Source organism: Parasteatoda tepidariorum, chromosome 4, assembly GCF_982258835.1.
Source record: "Parasteatoda tepidariorum strain Cologne lab strain chromosome 4, Ptep-v5.0, whole genome shotgun sequence".
Lineage (NCBI taxonomy): Eukaryota > Metazoa > Arthropoda > Arachnida > Araneae > Theridiidae > Parasteatoda > Parasteatoda tepidariorum.
In genome coordinates, this window is record NC_141758.1 from 8,630,279 (window position 1) to 8,643,251 (window position 12,973).

At 29.5% G+C, this 12,973-nt stretch overlaps 1 protein-coding gene across 1 annotated transcript; it reads right to left on the minus strand.

Moving 5' to 3' along the window:
• Positions 1-4,257: 4,257 nt before the first annotated feature.
• Positions 4,258-12,864, minus strand: MED10 (mediator complex subunit 10). The gene is made up of 4 exons (XM_016051764.4): positions 12,613-12,864; positions 9,215-9,298; positions 7,462-7,564; positions 4,258-4,428 (listed from the first exon to the last, which is right to left on the minus strand). Exons 1-4 carry the CDS (start codon positions 12,732-12,734, stop codon positions 4,333-4,335), a joined length of 405 nt encoding a protein of 134 aa, XP_015907250.1. The 5' UTR covers positions 12,735-12,864; the 3' UTR covers positions 4,258-4,332.
• Between the last annotated feature and the right edge of the window lie 109 nt (positions 12,865-12,973).

Sequence of the window (12,973 nt, forward strand, 5' to 3'; positions counted from 1 at the left end):
GATATAGTATTTTTGAATTTCATTTACTTGTAAGGCACAGAAAGTCATATTTCTATCAAAACTCCATACTCAGATTGATTTAAATCAATTTATAAATTTGAAGATATATATGTTTTGCTTAAGAAAGATATTAAATAAATTGACTACAATGTACAAATCTTACTTAAAATATTTATTGAAATATTTGTTTAGAAATTCATGATACGCTTAAATCAAAGTGTTAAAAACTTTTTTTTAAAGCGTTTTTCACAAATTAATATTTTATTGTACTATTATGCATAAATAATTACATAATTATTAAGTTCGATTGTAATGCTCAATTTCTAAATGAAAAAGTAAATGTAAGTTTTATTACATTTTCTAAAAATGATCACTCAAATAAACGAAAGATTTCTTAATTTAAAAATAAATAATAATAAAAAAAATTTGAAATTTATCAATATATTTACCTAACAGTATAGAAAGAAAATTTAAAAAATAAGTTCGTTAAAAATTATTTGTATGTTTAAAACAAAGTGCTAAATAAATTTTAGAAAAAAAAAACGCTTTTAAAACACTATTTTTTATTATTATTATTTCAGATAAATAATTAAATTGAATAATGACCGAATTATGAACGAAAAACAAAGTAAGGTTTAATTTCTTAAAAATAAAAACAAAAGAATTGTGATATTCATTAATATATTTAGCTAATTAACAAATAATATGAAAAGAATATTTTTGAAAAAAAGTTATTATGCTCTGTAATAAAACGAAGTGCTAAATGATTTAAAAAAATGAATAAAATACGCAAACCTTTCAAATTTTTTTGAATAAACAATGTTGATTGACTTATATCCAAGTGACAAAAAATAAGTTTTGTTTTAACTTTATTTCTAAAAATAAAAACAACAAGATTTATAAATTTAAAATCAGTAATAAAAACCTATTAAATTATGATAATCGGAGCTCGCCTGGCTGGAGCGTCCGTGTCCAGAACAGCGAACCTTGTAGGTGTTTTGAGGCCCACTGTATCAAGGACTCTGTCGGCATACACAAAGTTGGGTAAGGTGTCTTCGGCGAGGCACAACAGCGGCAGGAAGTCGAAGTTGTCAGACCGTGATAGACGGGTGTTGAAGAGGATAGTCGCTCGAAAACGCAAGACTACACTGCCGGTAATAACATCCGAGATGAATATCCACCTTCAGAACCCTGTATCCATGAAAACTATTCAACGGGAGTTGCATGGCAGAGTAGCTATTCCAAAGCCGTTAGTTTCAGCGCGGAATGCTTTGAAGAGATTACAGTGGTGCCAAGACCACCTAAAATGGACAATACTGCAATGGGAATATGTCATCTGGTCTGATGAATCCTCTTTTACACTATTCCAGACCACCGGACGTGTGTTCGTGTGGCGAACGCCGGCAGAAGCATTTCATGTTGACTGCCTGGTTCCAACCGTGAAACATGGAGGTGGTTCTGTGATGGTGTGGGGCGCTATATCTGCCCGTGCATTGGGGACTCTCGTTGTCTTGAGGGGGGTGGTCAAAGGGGACCATTACCGAAGCATACTTGCAGATCATCTTACCCTATGCTTCATACTCTCTTTCCGGGAGAACGTCCTGTGTTCCAAGATGACAACGCTCCTGTTCATACGTCTCACTGTGTTCAAACATGGTTAAATGAGCATAATGATGAAGTGGACCATCTAACGTGGTGTCCTCAGTCCCCTGATCTCAATATTATTGAGCCTTTGTGGGGTTTTTTGGAGAAAAAAGTTCGTGCTCGGTATCCTTCTCCATGCACACTCTCTGAACTCGAGACTGCCCTGCAAGAAGAATGGCTGCAAATTCCAATGAACTTTGTTCACGACCTTTATTTGTTAATCCTTTATTTGTTAATCCTTCTCCATGCACACTCTCTGAACTCGAGACTGCCCTGCAAGAAGAATGGCTGCAAATTCCAATGAACTTTGTTCACGACCTTTATTTGTTAATCCTACGCTGAATGCAAGCTGTCATTCAGGCCAAACTTCTCATTAATAAAATATTTTCATTTTTTCACAGGTGTTCCTATTATTTTGTCCTATACCTGTATGCTTCCTATATACACTTTTTCCTCACTCAAATTTCAGGCATTTTTTTTCCTTCCAATTATTTAAAATGTGTTTTAAACACAACATTGTTTGATCTCAATAATCAGCTTTTTGACTTTTAACTACTCCCTGAGGTACCTGTAAAAGTTTAATATTTTCCCCAAACAAATGCTTATATATCAGATTAAAGCAATCCTGTAAATTTAATAATAAAATTCATGCTCCTAACCACAAAAATCAGGGAAATTTCATAAACTCAGTCTCGAAAATTCAGGAATTATTTTTTTCTAAATTCATGGCCATCCTGCAGAAGTCTACTTAATTTTATTTATATTATTGCATGAATGCTGTTTCTTAACGCAAAAGTTTGAAGCAAACAATTTTAGAGATGATTCCTTTTTTGAATTATAAAATTCAATAGATTTTACACAAAAATTCACTATATTATAATAATTGTTATATATTGTTGAAAAGAAACCATATTGGCATGAAGATTTTCTCTTGCTTGTTTTTCTAACTAAATACATAAACATTAGATCTTTAATAAAATTACTAATTTCTTGTTCATTATTGCTGTGTTGAAAATCAATAATGAAGCAGCTAAATGTTTTGCTAAAATTGTGCATTAATATTTTTATAATATTGCTGTATACTTAAGCAAAGAAATTACACTTTAAATTTATAGGCAGTTTGCGAATTCCAATACCTGGTCGCATACAAGAATTTAATAATAATAAAAAAATCTGGCTATGATTTTGGTGGGAAAAAAATTACTACCAGCAATGATGACAAAATAAACTTTTCGAACTGTCTTTCAAAGGTAAATGATAATTTGGTTTTCTGGTTGATATATCTTTTTACTGTTGTAAATATTTTTATATTTTGGTGTTTTTAATGTACATTTGCTGTTTATTTCAATAAACTATTATCTTCACACACACAAAAAAGCAGAATGTATATCAGCGCATCTCCTTATATTTGTTTTTAGCCAATTGTAAAAATTATTGGTACCTTTAAAATTTTATTCATTGACTTATTGTTTTTAGAAAAACACCAAAAATCAAACATCTATTTTTTTCCAGTCTTGAATACAAAAATATTATTGTGAAATTGAACTATTTCTACATAGTTCAATTAATTATTATTAATTTTTAGTTGCTATCCCAAATTATTTTGGGTATTAGATACAATTAACATCCCTAGACAACTATTTCATTATTATTAATTTAATTATCATCATGCACCACTAAAACTAAGAAGGATTTTTTTAGCAGGATTGGCAGTTAGCCAAGTTTCATTTGAGATTTGATGTGCGGTGGGACTGAATATTTGCTGAAGTAAAAATTTCTGATTCAGGCAAAAATCCTGTTTGCGGCTTCAGTTATAGACATTACATTCAATGTAAAATTTTATTCTTTAAATTCCATATTCAATTCGCTATTCCATGTTGTATTTTAATTCTATATTGCTTCTAAAATAAAGAGATGGAGTCCTAAAAGCAAATATTCTTAGATATTTAGTGGTTAGTAATATTTTTGATATAATCACTAACTGAAAGTGCATAACCTAAATATTGTTTTATTTCAGTTATCTTTGTGAAATAGAACAAAAAAAGCATTTTTTGTAGTTTTTTTTCCCCTTCATAAACATCTACAGATATCTCAAAGTTGAAGGGACACAAAAAAAAACCCTTCGAGATAGCGAGTTTTTGAAATAGCAAGTTTAAAACTGAATATCATAGATAAATATATTCTAAAATAGTATTCTTAAGGTAGAGTCATGAAATATTTTAATAACTACTGATAACTATGCATGTAATGAAAGTTGACCATAAGTCTAAATAAAACAATGATAGTTTTATTTCTAAAAGTAAGAAGAAAATTATTATGCATTAAATAGAAAAGAATTGCCTTACAATAAACTTGTATTGTGATTTTTTTTCCGAAAAAAGAAATTTTCTACTTAAAAAAAATTCGACATAACAAGGTTTTACGAGGAATATCATCGACATAGGAATTGAAATTAACACTAGGTAGATATGTAATGCCAAGGGGGAAAATATTTATATGAAGTAAATACTGTATTATTTATCCATTTTTCACAAACATCTATTAACCATTAGCTTTTTATGTATAGAAAAAGAGAGAAAAAACATTTTTTCATTATGTAGATCAAACAACAAATGAGATTAAAAAGATTTTATTGAATACTTAATGTTTTCTTGAAGGCTATTTACAAATGGGTATGAGAAAGAACTTTTAGGAGGGTCGTTCATCTCCTCTGATAGCACGATACTTGGCCATTTCATTTGGAAACACTTTGCTCAATTCAACCAGAAGAAGACTTTTGAAACGCTAAAGAGAAAAAAATATAGCATTAGGATCAGAGCCTGACTAAGGCAGGGGCATACGGGGCAGTTGACCCAGGTCCCCACATCAAAGGGGCCCCCAAATCGAATAGAAAGTTTATTTTACATTTCTTTCCTTAATGAACTTTTATTAAACAAAATATCAGTACAGTGAAAAATCCACCTGTTTTATGTTAGCTTCTTCACTAATCTAATCTATATTTCGTAAATCCATTTCATTTTAGGGCGGAATACAGCTAAATTTTCGCAGCTACGACGGTCAAATTTGGCCAATCAAAATCCTGTATTTTTACATATCTCAAACTGCGATTACAGGCTTCTGGCGGGCTTAGTTAAGACTCCGTAATTGCAAAAATTTAGTTGAATTCTTCCCTAAAATCAGCAAGGATTTGAATTTTTCACAGCTAGATAACGAAGTTAACAATCAGAAAACTACATTTGGCATGATGGACATAGAATTGTCAGAAAATTAAAAAATTCGACAGAACGATAGTTCGTCTGACCATTGGATGTGAGGAGGGGGACTCTATAGCTATTCACTTCTAGTCAATTTTCTTGTTACCTATAATGAGGTGAAAAATTTAAATACCTACATAGAGTTCGGTTCTTCAATACTGGATTAGTGAGTGGATGGGGGGCCCCAAGAAGCTTTTGCCCCGGGCCCCAATTAGGCTATGTCGGGCCCTGATTAGGATACATTAATACTAAATATAATATTTCAGGGACATGCTTTAGAGGAGAGAGAAAAAAAATTGGGGGAGAAAAACAGCAAATAAAAATGGCATTTTATTTTTCAAAATAATAAAATCTACTTAATACTCAATAACTTAATATAAATATTGGCTTTTCTGGTGCTATGTGATTATCACGTCATAATGAAAAGCAAATCCTCTGGCACCATCATAATGAAAAGCAATATCCAAAAGAAACATTCTAAACACATTAAATTTATCAAATAATAACAAAATAAATGTAAGAGTAAAAATACACATTGAATTATTCTTGAAACTAACCATATATATTATTATACTCATATAATAATATATATATTATTATATTTATCATTTCGAAGACCAAAACTCCTTGATAACCTTTAAAACACAAACAAACAAGTCATTATCTTTGTCGCCCCCAGATAAATTCATTTAAATATGTTAAAGAAAACTAACTTGTGTAATAAAAAATTACACAATAAATATGATAAAATTTGCGATTATTGGCACAGAAGCTACCTTTTGGGGAAAATGGTTACTTGGATAATCCCAAAGTACCACTTGTCTTTAACTGTTGGGAGCTTCAGGCTTCTTAAAGCCCCCCCCCCCCAAAAAAAGAAGGTTATTTTTTAGAACCAAACAATTTTAGCAAGGGCAAAAGACAATAATGCAAATTTTATTGCAAAAGAATAATAGAATATACTATTTTTAATATCAAAATCTTTGGTCAGAACAAAAAATTTGAATAGTTACTAGTATAATTTAATTTATGGAGCAATGAAAGACTCATATGCAGAAAATTATTGAAATAAAATAGAATATGGTGGAATTAATTGTGAAAATGTTGAATAGAACAATGTGGAAAGCACGCTTTTGCATAAAACCTGGCGAAAATTGATAAGGTGAAGAAAAAAATCTCATTTTCGAAAAGGGAAAATTAAGCACTTTTTAAAAACACCCAATGAAAAAAGCACATTTAAGGGCTCTTAAAAATCGAAAATAAGCATCTTAAAGTTTATTTTAAAAATGCTAAGCACCATGCAATATAGTAGATGGTCCCTCAATTCATTATCTATGATTTAATTACTGAATTGATGATTTGAATCAATCATTCTTAAAAGCACTAAATTTGTTACTGAATTTGCTAAATTAATATGTGTATGACCCCTAAATTCCATAAAAATTTGAATTTCTACAATTGATTGTTTTTGACTTAATTCTCTTCTCATATTTTTGACTAATCTCTTACATTTTTTTTTTCCTGATTGCTCAGGTTTTTTAACAATTCTTCCAGAAATGCTCTTTTCTTCAAAGAATTTTTTTTCTATTTTCCTCATATCCTAATATCTTTTGGCCTAAATAATAACACGGAGTTTCGGTAGCACAAATTCCATAATCTGTAGGTCTTATTCTTGTCCTCAGTGGCTTTTCTACACTTGTTAAACCTCCTGTTTCTTGTGCTAGGTTCTAAACTTAGAATGGTTTCACATGTTGATATTAAACTTCTTTTCTTAACAGAATTCTAATCTAAGTCGTTATTGTATTTTTATTTTTACATTTTAATATCTTAAGATAATTTGCATTCATACTCTTTAAGAATACTTTATTTAATGCTATTTGATGCTTTATTTGAGCAATGTGCAGCTTAAAATTTATGTTTTTTAGAGATGAGTCTCTCGCTTTTGGAGGCGAGCCCAAGATACACAAAGAGCCCAATTCTGCCCAAGCTACACGTCGCATAAGGTCATAGTTTGCACTCAATATCTAAACAAGGAAATTAGTAAATTTAAACCTCTATTTTTCATTAAATTTTGTAAAATAAAAAGCGAAGAGAAAAACTGAATCAATTGTAAGTCCAAGATGGACTAAAACAAAAATAAAATCAAAATCCTAAAGTCATTTGACGATTAATCTCATGATTTTGCTGTGTGTCACGAAGCAAAGCAAAAAAAAAAAAAACAGAAGTCGCAGAGCTTTGTAATTTCTTTATACCTTATAAATGTATAATTTTTTTTACTTAATTTTATTATGAATCTGAGTCAGAAACCTTTTTACAGAAAACGAACCAGCACCTGGTTTGGGCTGAGGTTGCCTCATTTCTAGTGTTTTTCCTCTTAGCATAGAATTTCGCACACAGTCTAAAACTGATGTTGAAGATAACAAGGGTATTTTAAGTATCAACACTTACACACACCTATCATACTGTTGCATGTTAATGTTTCTCAGAATTTAATTTTTTATTACATCTCTAGCATAATAAATTGATAAATTAAAACCAGGTTATTACACCTAAGAATAAAACTTACTCTATACGAATCAATTTTTCCTTTAACAACTTCATTTTTGTTCAAAGCTTTCTCCATGCAGTCTTTGGTGTACAGCTGTGGATTTCTTCCTTGATCTATGTACCTATTAAAAATGAGTAGAGATATAATCAATGAATAAAATGACAAATTAATGAATTCTTTTTAGATCAAGGAAAGCACTTATAAATTTTAAGCTGTAACAATGTTTTTTGCAACTCTAAAGTTATTTTTCAGAGGTAATGGAAATAATTTTTTCTAGTTATACTATATTTACATAGGAAGCTTTCAACAAATAACTTTATTAAAAAAAAAAATTCCTTTCATGTGAGTTGCATGGTTGACTTGAAATATGAAGTTTGGGCCAATCAGGGTTCACTGTCAACTGAGGTTACTGTATTTTTACTATTTTCTAAAAAAAAAAAATATTTGTTCAGCAAATGAGCAGTTACTCATTCACCTTATTAAAAATTCTGGTTGTAATAAGAAACTTTATATCAAGACTTTTTATTTTCTAGCTACTTTAAAAATTTAAGTTTATAATTAGTTAAATTTCACAAATGTAGCCAAAATTGTAATATTGAGAAAATAAATTATACAGAATACTCTCGATATCTCAAAAGCTTTGTTATGTCCAAAAATTATTTTTTCCCCTGCCATTACATATCCACCGATTGGTAATTTTAATTCACATGTCGAGGGGTTTCTCGAGGGGGGGGGGAAATCACACTGTGAAAGAAAGCCATATTTAAGATACGGAAATAAATTTGTAATATTGAAATAAATCATGGTTTTGAAAATGGAGTCTTAAAACTAGGATTTGCAGAATTTTTGTCGACATGTTATTTGCGATAATCATTCAACACCAATATCATGTTTTTTTATCCATACTCAACATTTACTTTTTACAGATACACTAAATTTATACTTTGTTCTTAGTTTATTATCTCTCCTGGGTTATAAATGATATTCTGAAAAATTCCAGAAGAAATATTACTTTCAAAACGTAATTTGATAAATGCCATAACTTATTGTTTAACAAGTACTATTAACATACTTTCACTAATTGAAACTCTTCAGCACAGTTAACAGTATAGTTACAATAAATTTTAAGAATCTCAAAATCATTGACCAATTTAAAACATCTTATATTACAAGAATTTGTAAATTTTTAAATTAATGATTTTTTAAAAAAAACAAAAACATTTTCTTAAAAAACAGAATATTATCATTAACGAGAAAATTATGGTATTAAATAGCAAACAAATATATATTGCTTGTTAACACGTTTGACATAAACATAAAATTTATTAGTCACAAAATAAATGAAGAATTGCAATGATATTGATGAAATAACATTAGATAGATTACTTTTAAATATTATAGACCATTAATATATATAAAAAAAAAATGTAAAACAAAGTTAACTTTAATTAGATTGAAAGTTTTGTTAACCAATTCAGTCTTCCTGAAATTTTGAACCAGTCTAAAATAACCTGAATATTTCAAAGGCGATCACAACTCTTCTGGGTAAAAAATAATAAGAGAAATTGTAAGCACATATTGTGTATTTACGATAAAAAAGCAATGATTGGTTGTAACAAAGATACAAACTAGTAAAATTTATGTTTAGTTGCCTAGTGGCGACCATTAATTTTGCCCCACAACTTAAAGAATAAAAGAAAATTATAAATGCGTCAGTAACACAAGTTGAGAGGACAATGAGTAGCTATAAATAAATCTAATTAGAACTTACTCAAATACTTCTAATGGCACTTGAATATCTTGCACTTGATTTTTACACTTGTCAATTTCTTGCATATATGTAACCATTTGTGTTCTATTAAAGAATCAAAAGTAAAATTATGAGAAAAAATATCTAACAGTTTTTTTTAAAAAAAATATTTACAACATTACAAACCATTTAAACTTTAAAATAGAAAAAATAGTCTGGTTAAACAGTTGCCTCTGTGCAGGATTAGAAAGTGCCTGATTCATCATTAAGGCCTTAGAGATCCAAGCTTAGCCTCCTCTCGAAGCTAATTTTTTTTCAATGCTTTTTCTTAAGAATTATCTATTAGCATAATTAGTCCACAAAGATGAAAATAAATATAAGCTCGATTGTCATAATTTACTTTGTTCTAAATAAAGCATTTTGTATATAAATGTGAAACTTTAGTCATAACCATCCATTGGGAACCCAATAATTCTTACAATTTCCAGATTTCTTAAGCAGGCCCTTGGCATAGATTTTGTTCTATATCATAAGTTACTTTTTAGACTACATGATGCAGGTTTTAGACAACGAAATCGGAACTCTTAAATAAAGTTACAGGACTCGAATAACCAACAAAACTGAACACAACAGTTCATACACATTACACACCATGATTGATCTGTTATTAACAATTACCAATGACTACTATACCAATGACTTTAAATACCGAGAAAATTCATAACTATCAACAATTAGAACAGGGCATGGAATTTTAATTTTAAAGTACTAGCCAGACTAAAATCTTAGCTTGCTACTATCTTCATGAAAAGTTTTCAAGATGCTAACAGATGTAGACACTTATTGGTGACCAAAACCATAAAAGAATGTAGAATATGAAAAACTGGAACATGTTTATCTCTAAATTGCAGGCATTAGTTTCAAAAGTTTTAACGGTTCTACTGTTATCCACAAATCATTCATTACAAGTCATTAAAGAAGAAAAAAAATTAAGACATTGAATCACATACTTTTAATGAAGTTGACATTCATGACACCTAAATACCATAAACTTAGCATCAAATATCTATACCTCGCATTAACCTTTGTTAGGAAAGGGGTCAATTTATAACAAATTTATAACAAGTCAGCAAGCATCTCAGTCATCAAAGAGGGTCTGTAAGTTATCTTTGGTTTATTATGACAGCTGAAGCTTCTTTCACAGACGGTAGAAATAAATTAAAATATTAAAAATACAATTGCGTCACACATAAAACAATATTTACAAAATTTAAATCAATCATACCAATAAGCAAAAGAATCTTGCTTTATATAGAACATTTTACCTTTCCAGCTCCACTTTTATTTGTTTACTAGAATTTATTAATCAATTTTGGTGGCAGACCTAAATTTATCAAGTTAAAGAATATTTCTATATCTTCATCTTTTAATCTTTAAAAGGACACCTTTTTTGGGGTGGCTATGAGGTGTACCATTTGAGCTGGTCCCTTTCTGTGATGTTCTTTTCAGTTGCTCGTAAACCACTGCCCAGAAATTGCCAAGACTTGGCAATTATTCTGCCGCAGATCACGATATGGAAATCTCCCTATAGTAAACAAACTTGAATTTTATGTGCCTGTTACATACCTGCCAACTTTTACGCATTTGGCGTAAAATTTTATTTTTATATTTAAAGTGGTAGTAAAATGTATGCTTTCCATATATTCCTTGCATTTATAAACTTAATTTATAATATTTTTAATTCACCACTATTTTTAAAAAAATTAAGCATATACATTAATATGTAATACTGTTCCAGTAATCTGCATAAGCTTGTTCATAATACAGCAAATGTTTCTGCCTAAAATTGTAATTCGCATTTCATTTTACTACCACTAGGGAATATCATCCTTGAAAGGATTAAAAGTTGGCAGGTATGCTATTACTAACAACACAACATCCACTTGTTCATTAGAGAGATTTGGGTTTCAACAAATAAAAAGTTTCTTTATCTCCAATTTCAAGGAATTTTTCTTTGCTAACTCAAGGTGTCAAAAACTTAGAGCTGTTAACACATCTGTTGACATTAGATTACCTACAGTTTTTTCGTATGAGGCACAACTTTACATGCTGAATTAATATCCCTTTGAAAGTACCTATGAAACTATTATTCACCATTTTTAATATTTGTTAACTGGATACTAAAAATTCAAGGAAAAATATGGTGAATGATTTGAAACGTAACATTCTATAAGACAGAACTTACTTGCTAGTCCTAAATATTAGGTCGTAAATGGCGAGCTGGCAAGTGAAAATTTCTTGTTTTGATATAGAAAATGCTATGGATAAATTATTTCAACTAGTTAGTGATATGAAAGGATTTACTAGTTACCAACAGTTTAAAACTCATGCTTAAAATTTTTACTTTTCTGATTGCACTACATCAAATTTTAGTTGTTTGTAATTTGAGTAATTTTTAGTTGTTATACTTAAAAAAAAACTGTATTGGTCCATTTAAATTTCTCCCATTTTGACCAGTTTCTCCCACTTTCTTCCAGTCTACTAGGAAAAACTTATTTCTTCCAAGAAATAAATAAGTTTCTTCCACACAAAATGCCGATGCTGTGTTAATCAGAAAGACACATAGGTAGGCTATACCTTTAGGATGCAAGATAGAGATGGGTTATTATCTTTTTTGGTTTCAGGTTTAAAAAGGAGAAAACTATTCTACTTTTACAAATGATAGAAAAAAACTCTAGGTTTTATTTTCTTTGTTCGAAACTTTTCCCTCACAAAGTCAAAGTTATAAAATTAACAGTAAAAATAATCAGCGGCTGCTGTGATAATCTGCAATGTTCGCTCCTGTGTTGCAAGAATATTGTTAAGCAGGCTTATACAAATACATTTGAGCACAGACAGAATAAAAGAATCAGATGAAATGCTAAAAACTGCAACTTTACGCTTTATTACCAGTTAGCATTTATGGATTTAAAATCATCTATAAACAGCTTGGAAAATCATGGTGAACACTGAATTTCTTGTAGAGCAATTCCTTAAAAACTCACTATAAAATAGGATATATTGAAAATGCACATACATTTTCATTTAAAATGGAAAAATTAAACATTATACCAACTATACCATTATAATAACTGCAATTTTAGATTTGACAAGTATCTTGAAGGTGAATAGTAATCATGCTACAAAAATGTAAGGAAAAATATTGGCTGAAAAAGTGTTTTAACTAGCCTTTAACCTCTATTATCATAATATTAAAATAATTTCATGGATGAACAGGTATATTGAAATAGGAGACTGGTCTTTATAGATTTCAGATAAAATATAGGCGGCACTTAGCCTTGCCGTAGTTATGATAAAAATCCCAACGTGATGATTAACTTCCTTAATAAAATTTTTTTATAAACAAAAAAGTATCTCACATTTTCTGATTCAAAATAGTTTGCCCCTGTGGTTGAAAATCACTGACAATGATGCCTAATTGACGAACATTTTCAATAAATAACTCCAAGCAACCCTCTAAATTTTCTAAAGGAGCAGACATTGTTTCCTTTAAAACTTTTTAAATAACTAAGATACTTTAATAAAATTTAAAAAGGACTTATTTCCAACTGCGCGACCCAAATCACTCAAATCAGAAAAAAATGAAAAATTTACGAAGAAAACAAAAATTAATGGTAGTTAAAGTTACAGCTTTTAATTGAGAATGCAAACAGAGGTCATTGACTTTATTTTTTTTAAAATTTGTGTTGATTTTGAAGAAGATGCGGATTATAATTTGTT